Genomic DNA, 24,632 nt, shown 5'->3' on the forward strand with positions numbered 1-24,632 from the left:
AACGGGGAAAGTTATCGCGTATACAACAATCTAGCTCCATTCTATCACGAACCCTTGCAATGTTGCAGTATAACGGTATGAAATTTTTCATAGTGGAAGTATTTTGAATCCTTTACTTGAAGCATACAGCATCACTCACCGGAAGAGGTAAGCTTTTCAGTCCGTCAATTCTAATGCCGAATTCGACGCATGCTTAACACATTCTATAAGATACTTTCAGATTTGCTGTTTATTTGATTAGAATACTACAAGGTTTTTCTTCTTTGTATTTTCATTTAGGTATCGGACATGTGCTCGTTCTGGATGGGAATATTTGTTGCCTGTGTCTCCGTGCCGCTCGCCGGTAGGAATTTATTCAGACAATGTGAAACATTTGATGTACTATTCTATGAGGATTAACAAACATTTTCGTCTACAAACCCCATAACTGTTTTCACAGTCATAAAATGTGTTTCAAGTAGTAATAAAAATCAGCCAAACGGAGGTACCTCTTTTTAAATAGATGCGGAGTGTCACTGCAACACCACTGCTGCCTGTGCCGCATTCCCCTCTACTCCCTGCAGCCAGTGCGGTGATCCAGACAGATGTCAGGAAGGATGGTTCGGTTCTTCCTGTCAGAAACGTGAGTATAATTTACATTGGCAGACGTAGTGTCACGTTAACAAGTCAGTGACAATGAATGTGTATGTGTATTTCAGAAAACGTAGCTTTGCGGAGAACCAGCAGCCAGAGTAGCTCATTGGGCAATCGTCCAGATTTGTTTGGAGCAGCTCTTGGTGTTGACGGCAGAGCCACCACAAATGCCATTAGCCAGCCATGGACATGTGTTCATACACAAGATGAGACAAATCCCACCTGGACTGTGTACCTAAACACTTCAGTTCCAGAGAAGATACAACACATCAGACTGTATATACGTGACAGGCGTGAGTACATACACCGTTTCACGATGGTCTGATGTCACGCTGTTGTTCCGATTGCCTCCCAAGCAATATAAATGCCCTTGGTACCATCCTCTCTATCCCCCGGCATGTAATGCGGCGGGATATAGTCCGTCCGTAATCATTTTGTTTCCGGAACATAACTCAAAAACCGTTCAATATTTTTAGACCCAAAGTGGTAGATATCATAAACTTAACCTATGGTTGTGCCTTTAGCTATTTACAGATTCTTGGCTTTTTTTATTTATTTATTTTTTTAGTTTTATTTTTATTTTCGTAAAACGTTTTGTTTTGTTTTCTAATGTTGGGGTGGGCTTCGTTTCCGGAGCACAACTCAAAAACCGTTCAACATGCATGTTTCTGCAAAACTTGCTAGATATGTGTAGCAGACCCTAAAGAGGTGCAGTTTGCTATTTACGGGTATTTGTGATTTCATTATTTTCTCGGTTTTCATGGAAACATTTCGGACGTTTCTCAAAAGTGAGAGGTGTGTTTCTTTTCGGAGCACAACTCAAAACCTTCCTAATATGTCAGCAAAACTTGGTAGATACATGTGGCAGACCCCAACGTGTCGCCTTTGGTATTTACATGGTTTTGTGATTTATCATTTATCAGCCTTGCTACCTCACCATGTATCTGTGACATAATTTTCTGAAACTGAATGCTCATAGCTGCGATACGTATGATCATAGTCCAGGGCAAAACTATAAGTTTGGTTCTCAGCGTGAGGGACAGAGGGAACAATGCAGGAAGGTAATTTGCTGAATTGCGAATGTGTTGCCATCAGATATGAAACATTGACGGAATGTTAATTTTCACTGGGGCACTGACAGCCTAAAATACATGTGATTGTGCTAGACGAGGCTGAATGACTTGCTAACCTCAGTGTTGTGACATCAAATATAATTTGAGGTTGGCTAACAGATGTTCGGGTGTAGTTACAATTAAATGTGTAAGGCTACATGGGTACCGTAAATTTATTCCAATTATACACATAGTGTATCCAATTGAATGATTTTTCAAAACAGTTCATTCCTATGTTAAAAATGAACAGGATCAATAAAGATTGGTAACATTTACTGTCTTTATTCACACTAAAAGTGATAATCGATCAACGTGCCAGCATGTAATACAGATAATGAATGTAGTAAATGCCAAACAAGTAACAATACACTTCAATATCGAAGTGAATGACTACAAGTTCACTGATAAGAATTCAGTCCAGAGAAATATGTATCCAAAATAAGAGCACTTTTTGTAAGTGGAATAAAGAGAAAAGCAATATCTAGATCCTCTTCTATCTTCCTTACGCTGATTGTTTTCAGGGTATGCTAATCGAATGTTTCAACAGTGGTCATGACCTGTAAGAGTGGTTATTCATTTCGAATAAATGGGATGACAGGGTATTTCACTTTAAAACTTCAGGTAACAATGTAATTTATTCCAACAACATAAAAAGTAAACACATTCTCTTACCCAGTACGAACACAATCAGTACGAACACAATGAAGAATGAATGATAGTATGTAAACATTTCATTCAAGCTATAACTTACTATCAATTACAAAGTCCAGAAAAGTCCTTTGACTACAGATGCTGCAAATTCCCACCAATGGCCAATATACGTTAATGTGGCAGGGAAGGGCTGACAAGTTGTCACAAATCCTATCCGGAAAGATTTAATTATGTGTGCAAATACGAGCAGGTTATATGTATAAAATGAAGTGTAGAGTGATTCCTTGACTTCTATTTTCTTGCCTCCGTTGGTTGTTTCAGGATATCCCGATTGACTGCATTATCGATGATCTAAAGCAGATTTCATAGGGTTCAGGTATCTATGAGGGTATTTGTATCTGCTCGGGCACTATCTGTTAAGTAAACTTCTACTTTTTAATGTTAAATCTATCTGACAAAATAGTGGTTCTTTTACACATCCCATACTTTTTCGTGTTTAACACAGACATAGAATGTTTGCAAGCCAAATTAAATTACAGTATGTAGGTCTCGCAAACTATGGTTCTTAATCGCACGTTACTTGTAGACCCAAGACTGCTCATTGTTGTTATACGCTGCCAGCACATTATCAGTTGTATGTTTTCTCTTTTTATAATCTATTGACATGTATCCATTTAACACTGCAGTAACCGAAGTGTAGCACTAAGACTCTACCAGCAATGACGGGGATATATGTACCCTTCTATGAACGCTGATTTGATTTGACGTTGATAAAAAGTGTATATATTATATAAACTGTCGTCAAAGGGCAGTAAAACAGCTAGAATGTAACAGGTAGAATTAACACTTGCATGTACGTCAAACAATGGTAGCACTTTCGGGACAAAACATAACATAAAACAGGCTATAGATCACATACAACCGAAAGTAGATCATCATACTAGGGACCATGGAGACTTGGACCTGCATGGACCCTAGTTGGATTTACACCATCTATTCAGCGTCAGGCTATTATCGGAAAATAAGCAATATTTCAAAATCACAAAATTGTGTGCAAGCAATCGTCAAAATATGTTAAAAAAGGTCTTGATAACATGACTGTTTTCACAACTGCAGAAGTGAAAAAACGATTTTATCTGAATATGCTGATTTTGATTTGAAAGGCATCGCCACAACGCAATAGAAATCAACCCCCAGTTGAAATTGAAGAGCAAAGAGAATTCACTGTCTTGCAATACAAATCCAGATTGCTTTCAGAAATTGACATTCGTTTTGAAGAAATTTCGAGGTTAGATCACTACGCCACGTTTTGACTCTGCAACACGGAGCATAACCATTGAAAGACTGCATGCAGGAGATTAGCAATCTTCTGTTGCCAGGCGTCTGTATGTTAGCCCGAGCAAGATATCTTGGCTTGCAGCTCTTTGCAATCAAAGAGGTATAACAAATGGCCGTCAGGCAGAAATCGAGTTACAACAGCAGCCCATGATCGTCCAGCCACAGATGACAACACAGCAGCCAGGGTGCCTGGACTTCAGAGGACATTCGGTCAAACTGTGTGGAACAGGCTGAAAGACATTGGTATGAGAACCAAGAAACCCGACGTCAGTGTCGTGCTACATCGTCACCATCATGTTCAGTGTCTCCGTTATCTAAAAGTTTCCACTTAGTTGTATAGACATTTCCTTCTTCTAAACTGATGTAAACTTTCATGACGTTTATTTGTGGATGGGTTAATGTTCGCAGCATATTTCTCGTCTATGCTTTTCTTTTTTTTGGATAGTATATCTAAGATCTACCTTAATATTGCATTACCATTCATTTGTATTATATTTAATATTGTAACACATTGAACCAATAAATTTAATTCGGAGATCCATATGCAAAATAATTCAGTGTGTAAATTAACACCTGCCTAATTGAACTATCTGTGTATCCACACAGTGACCGTGCCCACGAAATATAACAGCAAGAGTCGATTAATCAAACTTTCGCCAATCAACGGAATTTCATACATTTATCTGTCATGGTGACACATTTTTGTTGTAAAGTTTCATACTTTTGAATATGCATTAGCTATTGCTGAAGTTCTTTATATCAAACGCAACACCTGTGAGACTACATATTTACAATATGCTTCTGTACAGTGTAACTACTGCTTTAACTACATGCGTTTTGTTTTACTCTGAATCATACGCACATCATATGAAAACAATAATATTTCATGTCATTTAAGTCATTTACATCCATTTGGCACCCGCGAACGCCTTGTATCGTAATGGGTGATCTCAATGGCCATAACCGGCTATGGAGTGGTACAAACACTAACTTAAAAGGTCAAATACTGGAAGATTTTATCTCCAATAATGACTTATGTTTATACAATGATGGTTCAAGCACTTATCTGCACCCTCCAACCGGCACCTACTATTCTCTGGATCTGTCTGTTGCAGACTTAATGAATTTGATCGGTCAGTCCACAATGATCTCTGTGGAAGTGACCACTTTCCAACTATATTATCAGAACTTACTCCATCTGGCTGCCCATCATATACGAGATGACGTTTTTCCAGGGCAGACTGGTCCTTATTTCAAACTCTATGCACATCTAAACTAAGACCCGAATAATACAGTGACATAGCTGATCCTATTCAATGGTTTCAGGCGTTTTAAATGAAATTGCTGATGAATATATACCAAAGTCCGTCTACAACTCCACATGTACGGAAACCATGTTTTAATACAGATTGTAGACCAGGCAGGAAAGAGAGAAAAAGGAGCAAAACTATTTCCGCCATCACCCAACTGTCCACAACTTAGATTAATTTAAGATACTCAATGCAAAGGCACGTCGTACCTTCAAACAAAATAAACGGCGATCTTGGAGGAACTAAAAATGTGTCCAAATTTAATTCACGTACACCAATGTCCAAGGTATGGAACATGGTTCAAAGAATTAAAGGCCAAGGTTCAAGAACTGGTGACAATATGATTACTGACACACCTAAAATTGTCAATACAATTGGCGAAACTCTTGCCAAAAATAAATTCATCATCGGCAAATTATGTCCCTAAGTTTCAGAGATATCAGAAACAACAGGAAAAGATTAAACGTAAATTTCGAATCAAATAATGGTGAAGATTACAATGAAGTGTTTTCGTTACATGAGCTACATACTGCTCTTGAGCAATCTCATGACACTGCAACTTGTGATGATAATATCCATTACCAGCTTCTGAAACATTTACCTGAACCATATGTGATGACACTTTTAGATATATTTAATGAAATATGGACGTCTGGAGAATTTCCTCCTTCATGGCGTAATGCCATTGTAATCCCAATACCAAAGCCTGGGAGGGATCATACAGATCCGTAAAACTACAGACCGATATCTCTGACTAGCTGTGTCTGTAAAACCACGGAGCGTATGGTGAATAATAGATTAATTTGGTATCTTGAAACCAATAACCTGATCACAAATATTCAGTGTGGTTTCAGGAAAAATCGCAGTACCATTGATCATTTGGTACCTTTAGAATCCTTCGTTAAAAATGCTCTAGTAAATAAACAACATGCTGTATCGATTTTCTTTGATCTCCAGAAAGCTTATGACACGACCTGGAAGCATGGATTTTGAAGGATTTTTTACAAGACAGGCAATTTAAAGTCCGAGTGGGTTCAACCATGTCTGATCATTACAATCAGGATCAGGGTGTCCCTGAAGGCAGTATTTTTTCTATCACTTTATTTAGTATTAAAATCAACAGTTTATCCAAGGTTTTAAATGATTCAGTTGATGGATCACTTTTTGTGGATGATTTTAATATTTCCTGTCGTGGTAAAAATATGCATACCATTGAACGGCAATTACAGTTGTGTTTAAGCAAAATAAATAAATGGTGTCTTGAAAATGGCTTTAAATTGTCCAAACCTAATTGTGTACACGTTTGTAGAAAATGTAACCCGCATAAGGATAATGAACTATCATTAAATGGCACTAAATGCCTTAAGGCACTAGATTTGTTGAAAGTTGTTTGCAACTCAAAGTTCGAAGGGGATCAAACTACCCTCTTACACCTATATCGATCACTGGTCCGTTCAAAACTCGATTATGGCTCCATCGTATATGGTTGAGTCTTGCAAAAGCAGCCTTAAACTTCTTGATTCTGTCCACCATCAAGGCTTAAGACTTTGTCTTGGGTCTTTCAGAACTTCACCTATTGACAGTCTTTACATTGAGGCCTTACAATACGTTACTAAATTACACTCTAATGAATCTAACCCTGCATATAACTGTGTGTTCAATCCACTTTATGAGGATTTGTACGACAAGAAGACCTCTCCCGTTCCGCCTCTAGGGCACAGAATTAAACCCATTCTTTCCTCGGCCGGCATTGAGCTGGAAAACATGGTTCCCTCCGGTCTTCTTTCTTCTCCTCCTTGGCAGTTGGTTAGGCCACAAGTTGACCTAACATAATCTTCATTTAAAAAATCAGAAACTAATAACTTACAATATAAACAAGAGTATAATCAATTAAAGACTAAATATAGCAATTACAAACCCTTATTTACAGATGGTGCCAAGGACGGCGGTGCAGTAGCTTGTAACACTGTCATTAGATCGAGAACAATATCTTCTAGAATTCCAGATAACGGCTGTATTTTTAGACACCCTAAACATAAACAGTATATAATCAATTCAGACTCTCTTCTTTGCCTTCAGGCTGTTAAAAGTTTGTCTTGTAAACATCCACTTTTAACTGAAATTACTGAAATGTATAATGATCTTGCTACTGGCCAGTACGACATCGTCTTGTGTTGGTTACCCAGCCACGTAGGCATTTCAGGGAATACACTGGCTGATCTTGCTGCCAAGGCAGCACTCAACAAATCTGTGACTCCACTTCTAATTCCATACTCAGACTATAAAACTGCTATTGGATCTTAGATCCGTGATCTGATGCAGAAGAGTGGGACACCCATGTAGGTATCAATAAATTACATGAGATAAAACCTTACATTGGTTATACCCACTTGGATTGTCAGTCCAGATTTGAAGAGGTCATTCTACGACGATGTCGTATTGGTCATACAAGGTATACACATGCATACCTGTTGAAAGGTGAAGATCCTCCGTTTTGCATCCCTTGTGATGAGAGAAACCCGGTCAAGCATATCCGGCTTCACTGTGTTGAATTCTCCATCATAAGGGATAAATATTTCAATGTAAAAACACTTTCAAATCTTTTTAACGCAGTTAATACTTATTTGATTATTGGATTTTTAAAGAAATTGACTTCCTTGTTGAATTGTAATTGATATGGTCTGTAGATAGTTGTATTTTAATGATTGGTAGTACAGATTAGTAACATTGATTATTAGTGGCTGTACTCTTAAAGGGGGTTGAAGTATTGTAAAATTATTGTCCTCCTGAGAGCGTTCGTACGTCCCAAAATTTTCAAAGTAAATTTATACTTGCCAGGATTTTTAAGCGTATTATTTTTGTTATTTTAATTTGGCTAAAATATTTCTTACAATCGCCAGCGGCCGAGGGGATGGTGTAAATTCAACTAGGGTCCATGCAGGTAGTAAAGGTACTGTAAGTCCCCATGGTCCCTTGTTTGGTAATCTACCCTCTGTTGTTGGCGATCTGTAGCCTGTTTTTATACTGCATTGTCCATATAATGATAGCAGTTTTAACTTTCCACGGTAGGTTTAATGCTAATTGTGATATTCTAGGTGTTTTACTGTCCTTCGTTGACAGGTTTTTTTAAAGTGCACATAGTCCTTTTCATTGCTGAATGTTCTCGTCACGGTATGGCTGAAAAATTGCCGATGTGACGTTAAATATTAACTCACTCACTCACTCATTTACATCTATTTAACATTTCACAGATACTAATACCCGTCACATTTTCCTTTCATTTTTTGGTACAGTTCAGGAGAGGAGTAACGGCATGGAGATACTTGTGGGCAACCAGATGTGCTACAACTGGTCATCAACTGAACATCCTCCTCCAATAGCTAACGTCACCTGCCGCCAGCCACTGACAGGAACCACCGTCACTATACGGATACCCGGTCAACTGAAATTCCTTAGCTTATGTGAGGCGCAAATATTTGGTATGTCATTTCTGTGTGGTTACACATATTTGGACACCTTGTCGTGTCGCTCGGACCATACATTTTCAAACGGACAGATACGCAATCATTTGTGGCTTCCAGACACATACGAAATCATTTGTGGCTTCTTAAGTGCAATGGAATCTGTATTTGTGGCCAAATACAGCTTTACCACATCTGTTGAACCTATGTGGATATATAGTCGATGCTATTATCTCCACAGTCCATTACATAAGTTGGCACCCGTGAAGATCCGCGTAAGACTTGATCTTCGGCAACAAATGCTTGTCAAAAAGATGGAAATAACGGCTGATCCAATTGCACAGATCGATACTCATGCCAGGCATTGTGTTGTCTGGTCTAGACTAGACTGTTTACAGCCGTCATATAGCTGGGATATTGGTAAAAGTGACTTCGTGGAACAAATAAACATACAAAAGTTGATTCATTCTGATTATGATAATTAGATATTTGGGTATTTTCCGTTCACGATATATGTACGTGTATAGAAAGAACGATAATGAACAATCTACCATCGTAAAACATTTCAACTCAAGTTCACAGGTAAATGAATTATCGTTAGATTGAATTAAGTCATACTCCCACAGCAATAAGTTATGCAATACAATACGTACATTTGGAAGTACAGATATATAAACATGGTGAATACAAATAAATTGGAACGCCTTTATTTTAACTGGAACCGGATGTTGCAAAATATTCAGTGTGCAGTGACGGGTGGTTTTCTGAAGAATGTGACAAACAGTGCCGGTGCCTTAACAGTACTGATGTGTGTGACAAGATAACTGGTCATTGCTCTAGTGGATGTTTCCCAGGATATAATGGTACTGACTGCCAAACAGGTAAATATTGAAAATACAAACATAGCAACGACACTGTGTACAACAGATATAATTTTAATTACTGTGGAACGGGTTATGAATTTATGATTCCTACTCCAGTACATATACCTATTTAATGATTATACATACCTACTGTACCTGAAGCTGAAGTTAGGTTGCTTCTCATTATTCCCTTTCTCGGTTTTACGAATCCAAGCTAAAATAATGTTTGAAAAAACAGAGCACAAGTGGTGACAATGGCGATGACTTCTTTCTCCTTATTTTCCCTTGGCTTTCATGATACACTTTCATAGTAAACTTGTGATGACATTTGTAGTCAGTTGTGGACCAGCCGTACGTTACTCTTGTAGAGGGAGGGAGTGAGTGAGTTAGGATTTTAAGTCACATCGGCAATAGTTCAGACATATCAATGACTAAAAGTAGTTCTAACTTCATAATACATGCAGACAATGTACAAAACACCCCAGTCAACGATGGGAAGTTAAGTTACTAGATTATCACAAAATGAGTGAAGACTACCTAACATATATGTTTAAAAGTAGAAAACTATTTATGGACAATACAATGTAAAATGGGCAATGAATTGCAAACAACTACTAGCTAGGGACTAACTCTTCTAGAACTGTGAACTCGGACGCTTTCCGACATTACTGAACGCGTATGCTCTTAGGAATGCACATGATAAATCTGTAAAGCAGATATGGAATGTGAAACACAATCCGTCATTCGCTGTTTCCTGTATGAAGGATTATAGTTATGTTTGACGTTATGTTATTTTCCAAATTTTGACACTACTTACGCATGATTTGTGCATATTGCGTCCTCGGCCTTCTATGTTGCGTTTATCATCTGTCACATACATGAAGTATTTTCAGCAAATCATTAATACAATGTGCAACTACATGTTTAGATGTTATATATAAACAGATTGAGACTGTTGTGCCATGAATCACATTACGCTGAAAGACTTTCACCATTTTATTTCCGCTTAGGTAATGATTACCGTCATTGTAGCTATGTATTATGTACATATGTGTTGTCGTTTGGTATAAACAATTGACGAGAGTTTCAGAAAAACTACGAAAGAGAAACAAAATACGTGTTGAGCATGCAATACAAACCTGAACCAATAAAGGGTACAGATATTCAAAATCCATATTTTCTAGATAAGCAATTAAATAAAGCAAATATCTTTTCACTTAACTCCTTTGGACATAGAATCAAGATAAAAATTCAAGAAATAACTCATATCTGTGTTCTGCCATTACTCATGTGATGCTCTCAACATGGCGACCCGCTGTCTAACTGAGCCCATGTTCTCTTAATCATGTGATCAGATTGCCAGGATGTGTGCCCTTGTTTAGGCAGCAACCTGGGTTTGAACCTGCAACCTGTATATTTCTGAATGGTTAACATAAGTAGTTAGATTGAATAACCCTTTTTACCACAGGCACTTGCGTAGATGTGTTGACAGTTACAGAATATTAAACATTACTTGATTTAAATTAAATCCAAGGGCATAAATTTGAGTTCTGCGTTTGGCTTATTGTGATCTTCTTGACTTATTTACTCTGGTACACATTTCACAACGTAAAGCAACGAAAGCCTCATTAATATAACACTCTGTGTGTACGCCGGATAACTGTTTCAATGAAAACAAAAGTTCTTAGCTGTGACAGGATAAACGATACTAGAGAATGTGCATCAGTGTGGTATAGTGACAAAATATATGAACAAGGTAAGAAGCTTTCATGATTTATGTGGAGGGACAGTTTCATAATATAACTACGGTATTCGTTCATTATGGTTATGTGTTTATAGTCTGTCCACATGGCTCCTACGGCAGCAACTGTCACTCTCGGTGTGGAAACTGTCTGAACAATGACATCTGTGACAAGACAAACGGTATCTGTCCTGGAGGATGCGCAGCAGGATGGAAAAACACCACATGTCTACAAGGTAAGTCTGCACCTTTTTTGTTGTTGTTGTTCTTGTTTTTGTTGATATGATATTATCACACCATATTCTTATTATATGCGTGTTTGTAGTGTGTCCGGATGGTTTCTATGGTATCAACTGTGTCTCACAATGTGGAAACTGGCTGGATGGTGTCAGCTGTGACAAGACAAGCGGAATCTGTCCTAATGGGTGTGCAGCAGGATGGATGAATGACGGCACATGCCTACAACGTAAGTAATGACATGTATTGCATTTGGGATATTGAGATATATGAATTAGGTGAATGGACGAGAATTCAAATCTATGATATATCTATCTATTTCAATCATGACTCCATAACTCTTCATGTTGTTTACTTTGCAATATGTGGATTGGCTGTAACCAATCTAACCACTCGTGTGTAACACGACATGTCACTACGATGACGTCAATTATTGCATATGATATGCGTTTGTAGCATGTTCAGAGGGATCCTTTGGTATCAATTGTATCTCTCATTGTGGAAACTGCCTCAACGGTGACATCTGTGAAAAGACAAACGGAACATGCCCTCGAGGATGTGCAGCTGGATGGTACAATGACACATGTCTACAAGGTGGGTCTGTACCATTTGGGATTAAAGTAAAACTCGCAGTACACTGTTACTCCATGTGTTGCTACGTTTGTGCGCTTACAGCCTGTCCAAATGGTTCCTATGGTATCAATTGCGCCTCACAATGCGGCGACTGTGTGGAGGGGGTCAGCTATTAAAAGACGATGAAACGGGACTTGGAGAATGTGCAGCAGGATGGATGAATGCATTATATCTACATTAGATATAGAGGTATTTGTCAATTAGGTTAATGAACGGAAATTCAACTGGTATCAATTCATGAATTGTTCAATGATAAACATTACATGTAGTTAACTTTGAATTGTTGGAAGTAACTGCTGCCGAACTTGACAGTCACTGCACATAACGAGCCACAATGGTCGTTTTGGCAACTAGTGCCAGTCTGACTACGGCCATTGCAATCCATTGCATGAAACAAAGTAAACGACATTCGTAAAAAGAGCCATTTTGAGAAACACGCTTTTGTTCTAGGACATCGGCATGCAACATACAGGCATAACATTAATACATGAACGGTATAATTTTATATACTGTCGTGAAATTCTTGGATTCAAACAATGATGTGATGGACATCCGATTTACAGATATGTCATATGAAACAAGAGACTTAAAACAATGTCTTATCTTTTCTTCCAGGATATGCCCCGGGAACATGTTGTGGGTGTAAGGACTTATATTGCAGTGACACTGACATTGGTGAGACGATACAGCATGGTCATACGCAACGAAACGTTTCGACCTACCAGGCTGTAGTTCTTTTGTATTCCATCACTTTGGCACGATGGTCATGTGACACTACTTGTATAAGATTTATGGTATAAAAGTGCAAAAACATATTAGCGCTTAACAGTGAAAATATAAGATGTACAATGCATCTCCGGGCTTCTAATAGACGTGCATGTAGTGTCCATGTGCATGATGGACGGTTCACATTTGTATGTTTTTCTGACCCTTACAGAGGAGGGATGCAGCTGGGGAATCCCAGTGGCAACTGTCCTTGGTATATTGCTGATCTGCACAGTTACTGGGGCAACCATATACATCAGACGGTAGCATATCCTGCCTCCTCTTACCAATAGTCATATGTTTTCGAACATTAACGAAAGTGTCTTTCAGTCCTTATCCGTCCGTTGTTCAGAAAACATAAATATCTGTTCACATTGTGTGTGCAAATAGTATCTTAACGGGAAGGTAATTACCCTGTTACCTATGTGTTATGATTTTATACTGTTACTTAAATCGTAATATTTCTCAAGACGTTTGACTTCGCATTCAGGCAAGTTGACGATTTGTAATGCTATGATTTGCTCTCAAACTATGTACTCTTACTAACGGGGTCTTGCCACTATACAAAAGGAAGTGTGTGTAACAAGGTCCACAGACCAAGTTCTTTTCAGGACGAATTAAATCATGTTCACGCTGACATCGATTCAACATGTTTCGGTGAACATCGTTTGTGTACACGGTGAAATCGTTAGTTAAATTGTAAGCTGGGATTTAAGCTAGAAATAAAAAAAATCACGATTTTTCGAACTTTCCAAGATCCTAGCTCCCAAAACACTGCTTCGATGTTTTATGTTGCATGTCTCATTTTGTAGGAAAATATATTGGCGTGAAATGTGTGCATACTTTTAACAGGACTACGACAGTGAACATGATTTAATTCTCCCTGAAACGAATTTGGTGTGTTGACATGGTTACGTCCCTTTTCCGTTTGTACAATGCCAAGACCCCGTTATTGACAGTACATACCTTGCTGGCAGATTCCATCCTTACATGCCCCTGTGCAATAATCACCAAATAGCCAATTTGTTCACCAAGCCTAAATGTCGCATACACTTTACCACTATCTTTTAGTCGTGTTCTACAAAACGACAAAAACTATTTTCACGTCAGATTACTGAAACAACTGGAGATCTTGGAGACCAAGATGAGAGAGGAACACTACGTGACACTTGATGAGAAGACAAAGACAACAGCAACAGAAAGTACATACGAACATATCGACAGTGCCACGCCCTACTACAATACAGTCAACCATCTTCAGGATGAAACAGGATGAGAAGACAAAGGTTCCAGCAACAGACAGAACATTCGAACAGTCTGACAGTTGTATTACATATGATCGCAATGTCGTCGATCATCTTCATGATGAAAGTGGATGATTTTATCACCAACAATAAAGAGGACTATACAACACTGCCCAAAAATGTATTTTTCACTTGATACATAAGTACCATCACTAAGCGATACATGTTGTTGACATGTTGTTTAGCGAGTATCGACATTTACGAGTATGTACATGCAACATAGAAAATACTAATGCCTATCACATAATAAATACTTGTCATACATACTTGTTAACTACGATGGCGAAAATATCAAGGCTCATTTTTCATACGATCCCTTGGACAAAACATCATCTTGTCATGGTGACGTGACATCGTGTACAATGCTATGACGTCAGGTTTCTCCTATGACGTTACGTTATACTTGAGGCTAGCCAGCCATCGTATATTTGAAAGTAGATTTCTGATTATTTTCCTCAATTTGACAACTTCGGTAATAAACATAATGTTATATTCGTGCCCATGGATTGTGCAACACAGTGTTACTTTTAAAGGGGATTGCTAAAGGGGGTAGTTATAGTCTGTATCAAGGTATGTACCATTGGGCTGCACGGGACCGGCTTCACTACCCGTGACTGTAGTCCTGACAGAAGCGGTAATAAGATGAAAATTAATTCCACGCACCACTGTTTCTTTACATCATTTGTAATAATTGACTTTCTGTGAACGTCTTTTTCATCTTTTTTTCAAAAACAACAACATTGCAATATCATTTCCCGCATAATTCAATGGACACTTGAACCATCTTTATATAAATAGCGCTATGTTATGCTCGACATTTCAACCAAGTTTTCTTCATCTAAATGGACAAGCTATTTGTAACATTTCTAACAACAGCACATTGCATCCGCAGAACAAACACATGCAGAAAACGTGCACATCTTTTTTCAATGGACAGTTTAGCTATATTTACATAAATAGCACTACTTTATAGATACCATTGTAGTTTTCAAAGAACTGTATCTCAGCATTGAGAGTTGCCATGTTGATATGTTAAGCGAAGATGTCAGTTTTTATTGCGCCACTGATTGCTTTTATTCAAAGCCGTCTAATGAATTGAGTAATTATTCACAAATTCACCCACGTAATTGATTTTGATCAAAGCGTTCTTATAATTTAAGTACATATTCATGTTAGTGACACTCATTACAGCCAGTCCACCAAGCTATAATTGGGCTAGGTGGCCATGAGCTGCACCCTTAATCGGTGAACATACTTCAGCAAAAGACTATAATCGCCCAGCCCTAATTATTATTACTGTTTACACGGTTCTGCTACAAACGTATGATTCGACTTGCCGCACATGTGATAATCACACACACATTATAAAAAAGAATATTGACGCCTGTTCATTTTTCTTCATTTGGTGAATCACTTTTTTATTTCCACTTTATCCTCTGTTAACGCCGCACAGTTTTCTCTGTCTAAATTATTATTTGCTGAGTGGCCCTGTTTTTCACTAAACCTTACGCGACACATGAAACAATTTGTTTCATTTTGAGAAGACGTATCATATGCTGTCTTACATTGCGAGTGTTGACAAATACTAGGAAGAGGATGAAACTGGACTGATCAGTTGTCTTGTATCTAATATATGGGATTGATTTGCCAGGACAAAAACACCAGTAAAGTGTCCATGAACAATTGTCACAGAGACCTGGTGGTGCATTTGATCACAGAGTCTGTATTTAGTTTGATCATTAACACCTATATTCAGTGAATGACTATTTTACTGTCATCCGATAGTTTCTGACAGCTTCCCAGTCTCTATAATGACTGGTGTTGGTGATGACAATTACGGAAAAATGACACTTGGATCATATTTCGTTTGTGTTTTCAAAATGTGCAGTCTTTTAACAGATTCAACGCTTGATGAAACTGACCTTTAGACTGTCAAAGTCAGACTGACCCAGTGTGGATTAGATCGCATTTATGCGTGTGAGAGATAGTGGTCACGTGTCTGTTTAGGCAAATGAAATTATAATATTACGTTATGTTAACGCCCTTTTTAAAGGATTTAAAGGATTCACAACATATAATCGATTAAGAGTAATGCGTCCATTCTATGGGGATAATTGTATTTGAGTTTTCATTTGATTCATTTGGTTTCGTCTGTTGATTTGCTAACTGCCTTCCAATATGACAAGATCTGCCGAAAGGACGTTATAACAAGATCAGGTGCAGTTTGCAATGACTCTCAAGTTTCATTTTGTTCGAACTGATTTCCTGTTTTCTGTTTCTGGCAATAATTACTCACTTATTTCCCCACTCATTAAAACGTTTGTTCTTAATGGTGGTGACTTCACAGATTTACTTGTCTCTCACATCGGTCACCCTCACAGAGTAAATAATGAATGACACTAAATTTGCGTTTGCTACAAACTTGAAATTGTGTCTGTCTTGTCTGTACTGGCAGTTCCAGAATCTTTGATTCGTTTAATGTCCAAGGTTAGTGTGACTTCCCTTAGAGCGTGTCAACATGATAATGTACATCGTAAATTATGCCTCGTTTTATAGAAACATTGTCACTGGAAGATATCCCCATTTGTCTTTACTCTATTTCTTACGAAGGGATTACTTGCACTGGCAGAACACCCACATGCGCGAGTTGCACACGTGAAACTACACACGCTTGTTGTACTAGCTGTCCTACAAAATAATGCTGTAAAACACATTGTAAAAGAACCGTTTTACTCAGACGTCAAAAAGTGTGATACAAATCGTCAGAGTTGGGTACTGTCACGGGACTGTACAATATTTGGTTTTGTTGCAATTAATAGATTTTGTGTATATGTACATTTCATCGGTCTAAAAGACATCAAACGGTCTATAGCGGTGCTTGCAAAATCATGAAACGCATGATCAACAACTGCTTAGTTTGGTACTTGGATACTAACAATCTTCTAATTGAAAGACTATGTGGTTTCCGTCAAAACAGAAGAACAATTTATCATTTTGTGCGCTTGGAATTTCCACAATTAATAAACAACACGCAATTTAGATAAAAAGCATACGACTATCCATTCCTGCGTTAATTATTACACGTACTGATGTATGCGCTTATGTACATGTAAACTGATTTCTGTGATTCATATGTCTGCGTGTGTGTTCTTGTTTATTTCATCTTGTTAAAGTTCTTTGTCACTGTTGTTTGAAAAATAACTGACTTAACATTTAGTTATTTAATTTCTCATAAGTGATACTAAATGCTTTAAAAATCATTTCAAAATATCAAAAGTTTGAATATAAACAAGCTTTCGTATCTATATACGAGGGGATGTCAATAAGTTTTGAGCCTTGAGCATTTTTCATACCCAGGTGTCACAGCCTATGGTACGACATTGGCCCTTGGGGTGTAGCTGATCTGATATATAGGTTTTGGTATCCTACTCTCAGAAGTTATTGAACAGCTCACACTGACAGAAAGAGACCCCCGTCACGGCAGTGAAAATGAATACAATTGAGAATAGAGCAGTATTTAAGTTTTTAGTTCTTGAAGGAAGAGCCACCTCCTCGTAGTCGGTGCTGGGTAACGCTAAGTGCTCTTCTCCCGTGTGGACCCGGGATAGTGAGTGAGTGAGTGAGTTAATATTTAACGTCACATCGGCAATGTCTCAGCCATATCTTGACGAGAACATTTAATTCTGAAATGAAATATATGTATAGTATAAGACCCTGTCAACGAAGGACAGTAAAACAACTAGAATATCACAGTTTGAATTAAAACTAGTGTGGAAAGTTAAAACTAATATCACTATTCGGACAATACAAAACAAAATCAGGCTATAGATTGCCAACAACCGAAGGTAGATCACCATACTAGGGACCACTGGGACTTACAGTGCCTTTGCTACCTGCATGGACCCTAGTTGGATTTACATCATCTCCTCAGCTGTTAGCAATTTAGACAAATCTAGCCAAAAGTTAAAAATACACAAATACTACGATTAAGAACAATGGAACGTTTAAATTGACTGTGAATGCTTTTGGACTTACGTACCCTCTCAGGAGGACAATAATTTTACAATACTTCAACCCCCTTTGAGGGTACAGCCACCAACAATTCAAGTTACTAATCCAAACTTCCAATAATTAAAATACATCTATTTATACGAAAGGTTTTCAAGATTCAACCAAAAAGCAATTTCTTTTAAAAAACCAATAATTAAATGAGACCCAACACTGGTAAAAAGATCCTTCATTGTTTTAACTGTATAATACTGATCCCTTGTGATGGAGAATTCAACACAGTCAAGCAGGATATGCTTGACTGTGACTCTCTCATCACAAGGGATACAAAACGGAGGATTCTCACCTTTAAGCAAATATTTATGTGTATATCTTGTGTGGCCAATACGACATCGTCGCATGATGACCTCTTCATATCTGGACTGACAACCCAACGGTTTTATTTCATGTAATTTATTGATACCTACTTGGGTGTCCCACTTCTTCTGCATCAGATCACGGATATACGTTCTAATGCAAGCTTTGTAATCTGAATATGAAATAGGAAGTGGTGTCACAGATTTGATGAGTGCTGCTTTTGCAGCAAGATCGGCCATCACATTCCCAGAAATACCTACGTGACTGGGTAACCAACAGAAGACGATGTCGTATTGGCCAGTCGCAAGATAGTTACAAAGTTCAATAATTTCTATTAAAAGTGAATGTTTACATGTTAGGTTTTTAATAGCCTGAAGGCAAGAAAGAGAGTCTGAAAAGATAATGTACTGTTTATGTTTATGATGTCTTTGGATATATTTCAGAGCTGTTAATATGGCGTTAGCTTCTGCTGTAAAAATAGAACTATTATCTGGTAATCTAGAAGATATTGTTCTGGATCCAATGACAGTGGCACAAGCCACTGCGCCACCGTCCTTAGACCCATCTGTAAATAAGGATTTATAATTGCTATATTTATGTTTCAATTGATTATATTCTTGTTTATACTGTAATTCGTTGGTTTCTGATTTTTTAAATGTCGTTAATGTTAGGTCAACTTGTGGCCTAACCAATTGCCAAGGAGGAGAAGAAAGAAGACGGGAAGGAGCTATATTTTCCAGCTCAATGCTAGAAGCTGCAAGAAATGGCTTAATTCTGAGCGCAAGAGGCGGAACAAGGGAAGACTTTTTGTTATACAAACCCCCATAGAGAGGATTAAAGACACAATTAAATGCGGGATTAGACTCATTTGAAGCTACTTTTGTAATGTATTGTAAAGATAGTTTTATACGACGTAAGTTGAGAGAAGGTTCATCAGCTTCGACGTATAGACTGTCAATAGGAGAGGTTCTAAAAGAACCGAGACAAAGTCTTAGGCCTTGGTGGTGCACAGGATCAAGTAGTTTTAGGTTGCTTTGACAAGCTCCACCATATACGATGGAGCCGTAATCAAGTTTAGATCGGATCAGTGATCTATATAAGTGAAGAAGGGTAGACTGATCCGCTTTTGAATTTGAAACAACCTTTAATAAATCGAGTGCCCTCAGGCATTTGGCTTTAAGGGATTTAATATGTGGCAAAAAGGTCAAATGTGAGTCGAAAATAATAAGAAAATAAGGCAAGAAAGAGAGTCTGAAAAGATAATGTACTGTTTATGTTTATGATGTCTTTGGATATATTTCAGAGCTGTTAATATGGCGTTAGCTTCTGCTGTAAAAATAGAACTATTATCTGGTAATCTAGAAGATATTGTTCTGGATCCAATGACAGTGGCACAAGCCACTGCGCCACCGTCCTTAGACCCATCTGTAAATAAGGATTTATAATTGCTATATTTATGTTTCAATTGATTATATTCTTGTTTATACTGTAATTCGTTGGTTTCTGATTTTTTAAATGTCGTTAATGTTAGGTCAACTTGTGGCCTAACCAATTGCCAAGGAGGAGAAGAAAGAAGACGGGAAGGAGCTATATTTTCCAGCTCAATGCTAGAAGCTGCAAGAAATGGCTTAATTCTGAGCGCAAGAGGCGGAACAAGGGAAGACTTTTTGTTATACAAACCCCCATAGAGAGGATTAAAGACACAATTAAATGCGGGATTAGACTCATTTGAAGCTACTTTTGTAATGTATTGTAAAGATAGTTTTATACGACGTAAGTTGAGAGAAGGTTCATCAGCTTCGACGTATAGACTGTCAATAGGAGAGGTTCTAAAAGAACCGAGACAAAGTCTTAGGCCTTGGTGGTGCACAGGATCAAGTAGTTTTAGGTTGCTTTGACAAGCTCCACCATATACGATGGAGCCGTAATCAAGTTTAGATCGGATCAGTGATCTATATAAGTGAAGAAGGGTAGACTGATCCGCTTTTGAATTTGAAACAACCTTTAATAAATCGAGTGCCCTCAGGCATTTGGCTTTAAGGGATTTAATATGTGGCAAAAAGGTCAAATGTGAGTCGAAAATAAGTCCCAAGAATTTAGCCTCCTTGACCACTTTGATCGGGGTACCACTGAGAAATAGTTCTGGGTCCTTATGGGGTTTGTATTTACGACAGAAGTGTATACAATTGGTTTTTGATTTAGAAAATTTGAAGCCGTTTTCAAGACACCATTTATCTATTTTGTTTAAACACAGCTGCAGTTGCCGTATGCATATTTTTACCACGACAAGAAATATTAAAATCATCCACAAATAACGATCCATCAATTGAATCGTTTAAAACTTTTGATAAACTGTTGACTTTGATGCTAAAAAGTGTGACTGACAAAATACTGCCTTGTGGAACACCCTGATCCTGATTGTAAGGATTAGACAGGGTTGAACCCACGCGGACTTGAAATTGTCTGTTATTTAAAAAAAATGCCTATGAATTGAGGCAAACGACCTCGCAAACCGAAATCGTGTAAATCTCTCAGAATGCCATACTTCCAGGTAGTGTCATATGCCTTCTCAAGGTCAAAAAAGATAGAGACAGCATGTTGTTTATTAATCAGCGCGTTTTTCACAAATGATTCCAAACGCACTAAGTGATCGACAGTACTTCTGTTTTTACGGAAACCACATTGTATATCTGTGATAAGGTTATTTATCATGCGTTCCATGGTCTTGCAAACACAGCTAGTTAATGAAATGGGACGATAATTGGATGGATCCGTATGATCACGTCCAGGTTTAGGTATTGGTACTACTATGGCGTCACGCCATGAAGGGGGAAAGTTACCCGATGTCCAAATATCATCAAAAATATTTAGGAGAGTTTCCAGACAGGATTCTGGTAAATGTTTCAGGAGTTGATAATGTATGTTATCAGCTCCTGTAGCAGTGTCATGAGCTTGATCAAGTGCAGTATGGAGTTCATGAATAGAAAACGTTTCATTATAATCTTCCCCATTATCAGAATTGAAACTAATAGTTTTCTTTTCTTCTTGTTTTTGATATTGCTGAAATTTAGGTACATAATTTGAAGAGGAAGAGTGTTTTGCAAGGGTTTCATCCAGTTTATTTGCAATATCTGATTTATCAGTAAGCAATTGATCTCCATGTTTAAGATGATGGACAGTAGATTTAGTACCTTTACCTTTGATTTTCTGGAACATGTTCCATACCTTTGACATGGGTGTCCGAGAATTTATTTTGGATACATAATTGTGCCAAGATTGGCGTTTGTTCTGTTTAAAAGTACGCAGTGCTTTAGCATTTAAATTTTTAAATTTATTTAAATTATGCACCATAGGATGGCGACGGAAATAATGTTCTGCTTTTTTCCTTGCCTTCCTAGCTTGTTTGCACTCAGCGTTGAACCATTGGTTTTCTTATGTGTGGAACTGCAGAGGACTTTGGTATACACTCATCAGCTATGGAATTCAGTTCCTCAGAAAAACATTTAATAGCATCAGGAACGTCAATAAAACGTTCAGGAGTAAGTTTCTCCGCACACAGTGTTTCATATAAAGCTATGTTAGCCTTTTTAAAATTCCGTCTTGATGATGGGGGAACATCAGATGGAGTTACAGATTTGAGAATAGTAGGAAAATGGTCACTTCCACAGAGGTCATCGTGGACTGACCATTCGAATTCATTTAGTAGTTCTGAATTTGTCAATGACAAGTCAAGAGCAGAATAGGTCCCTGTCCCAGGGTGTAAATATGTGTTGAAACCATCATTATAAATACATAAATCATTGTCAGAACAAAAGTCCTCCAACAATTTACCTTTAGCGTTAGTAGTTACACTACCCCAGAGTGGGTTGTGCCCATTCAGATCTCCCATTAAAACACAGGGCTTCGGGAGTTGGTCATACAGAGCTTGAAGATCAGTTTTGGCAAACGTCAAAGACGGAGAGATATAGAGTGAGCATAATGTAAAAGCAACGTGCAAAGTTAGTCCTACTGCAATGGCCTGAAGATTAGTATTAAGTGAAACGGGGCTATAGATAATGTTGTCTTTGATTAGAATGGAAGATCCTCCCGTGGCCTTATCACCTGGAGGTGAAAAGCAATGATATACTTTGTAATGACGAAGATCGAAAGTATCTGTCTGTTTTAAATAAGTCTCCTGCAGACAGATCGCTGAAGGTGTAAAATCTTGGACTAATAGCTGTAATTCATGTAAGTTAGTCCTCAGTCCTCTGCAGTTCCACTGTAGAATATTGTTGGAATAAACTATCTTTTGTGGGGATTTATTGGGGATCTACCCCGCACTCTTTTGGAGGGCGACAAGCTATGTGCCCTAGAATGGACGTTTTCAGAAACGTCCATGTCGTCAAGAGACCCATATTTGTTGAACAATTGAATTTTATTTTGTGATCCTTTAGGAGCTCTGCCACTTTGTTTTGAAGCATCAGGCTTTGGCTTCGGTTTACTTTTTACCGTTTGTCTCTTGGAGACCACAGCACCCCATTGCTTGTCGTAAGAGGCGACTAAATTGGGCAACCTGTTTGCCGTGGGTTGCGTCCCGTGTCAGTGGAGGACGGGATCCTGGTGGTTGAGGGCAGTTGGGTTTTTAACTGCGTTCCACTTCGGCCCTTACTTCACCTAGACGGGTGGTTGAATTGGCCCGATTCAACCAATCGGGTGGTCATGCCAAGCCCTGTGCATGGACTATCTATGTGTCATTGCACAAATTTGATTTGGAATTGTTGTGAATTTTTGTCTTGGCACTATTGTTGATCTGTAACTTTTTCGATTGTGAATTATCCAAATTATGATTATATGAACTTTGCCTAGAGTCTTGTGCCAGAAGGCGATGGCTCATGGGTCAATCTGGTAGACTAATTATTTATAACTCTTCTATTGGAGTATATCATCCGGGTATCCTTGGTGCTGCAAGCTGGAGGCTCGCTTGCTTCAGCATTGTCCTTGTGATACTCAGTGGTGGGTGGGATGATGAACCATATAACACCAACCATGGCTTATGACATCCCCCCCCCCCCCCCCCCCCCGAAAAAAAAAACAAACAAAAAAAACCCCAACAAAACGTCCACTTGAAATTGATCCTGTTGATACTGACCACAGACCGTCTCTATCGATTGAGTATTGGCCACGTTTTCTCGTTATTGAGACTCCAGACAAGACTCCATTAAAGCTGAATTTGCAGTATCAAAGGGTATTCAAGGTATTGCTGGGGACGTTAAGAACAGTAGACGCTTACGTTCGGGTGCGCTGTTAATTGAATGCGGAAAAAAAGACAACAATCAAGCAACTTGATGAATATTAAATCTTTCGTGGGCATTCCGGTCACGGTCTTTCCGCATAAAACCTTGAACACAAGCAAAGGTATCGTGCGAGATCGGGATCAATTGTTTGATGATATGTCGGACCTTGATATAGGATCTGAAATGAAGGATCAAAGTGTACTCTACGTCAAGCGCTTTTCATCCTGGAGAAACAACGACACGATCAAAACCAATACGTATCTGTTTACTTTTTCCTCTCCAAATGCACCCAAATCAGTGAAGGCAGGCTACCGTAATATTCAGGTTGATACCTACATCCCCAACCCGCTCAGGTGTTTTAAATGACAGAAATATGGACACGGTGTACCTACCTGCACATTGTCTGTTGTGTGTTTCTTCTCACCACAGTGAGCACACACAACAGACAATGTGCAAGATTGTCACAGTGACTTTAAAATATGCACCAACTGCTCAGGCGACCATTCTTCTTCTTCGAAACAGTGTCCAATCTGGAAAGAGCAAACGGAAATAAACAGAATAAAGTATACCCAAAACATCTCTTTTTCTGAAGCAAAAAAAAAACTGGTGAAGAGATCTGACCTTACAGAAAGCTATGCTACAGTCGCAAAACCATCATCTGAGTCCAGATCTAAATTAACAAAATCATCTACAGGCTGCCAAACTACCTTGACTTGGGTCAATTGCGATTCTCCACAGCTTTTATCCCCTACTATGCCATCTCAGACTGAGGAATTACTTCCTGGTACCTCAAAGTCTTCTTCTGATAACAAATCATCATCTGAGTCACACTCAAACTCTCAGTCGACAGCTGATAGTCAGCAAACGGTAAAAAGTAAACCGAAGCCAAAGCCTGATGCTTCAAAACGACAAAGTGGCAGAGCTCCTAAAGGGTCACAGAACAAAA

General features: G+C 38.3%; 1 protein-coding gene across 1 annotated transcript; it reads left to right on the forward strand.

Annotated features, from left to right (window-relative positions):
• The first annotated feature begins 288 nt into the window (after window positions 1-288).
• On the forward strand, window positions 289-14,107 carry LOC137296867 (protein draper-like). The gene is made up of 8 exons (XM_067828744.1): window positions 289-343; window positions 699-926; window positions 8,338-8,523; window positions 9,249-9,386; window positions 11,208-11,345; window positions 11,435-11,575; window positions 12,917-13,007; window positions 13,855-14,107. Exons 1-8 carry the CDS (start codon window positions 289-291, stop codon window positions 14,018-14,020), a joined length of 1,143 nt encoding a protein of 380 aa, XP_067684845.1. The 3' UTR covers window positions 14,021-14,107.
• Window positions 14,108-24,632: the final 10,525 nt, after the last annotated feature.

This window comes from Haliotis asinina, chromosome 9 (assembly GCF_037392515.1).
Source record: "Haliotis asinina isolate JCU_RB_2024 chromosome 9, JCU_Hal_asi_v2, whole genome shotgun sequence".
Lineage (NCBI taxonomy): Eukaryota > Metazoa > Mollusca > Gastropoda > Lepetellida > Haliotidae > Haliotis > Haliotis asinina.

Bases quoted from the DNA above. Each gene is read 5' to 3' on its own strand.
- LOC137296867 (XM_067828744.1), top strand. From the start codon at position 289: ATGTGCTCGTTCTGGATGGGAATATTTGTTGCCTGTGTCTCCGTGCCG. The intron at 8,524-9,248 runs GTATGTCATTTC...CAAAATATTCAG, and splicing joins ATGTGAGGCGCAAATATTTG to TGTGCAGTGACGGGTGGTTT. The intron at 11,576-12,916 runs GTAAGTAATGAC...TGACCCTTACAG, and splicing joins TGACGGCACATGCCTACAAC to AGGAGGGATGCAGCTGGGGA.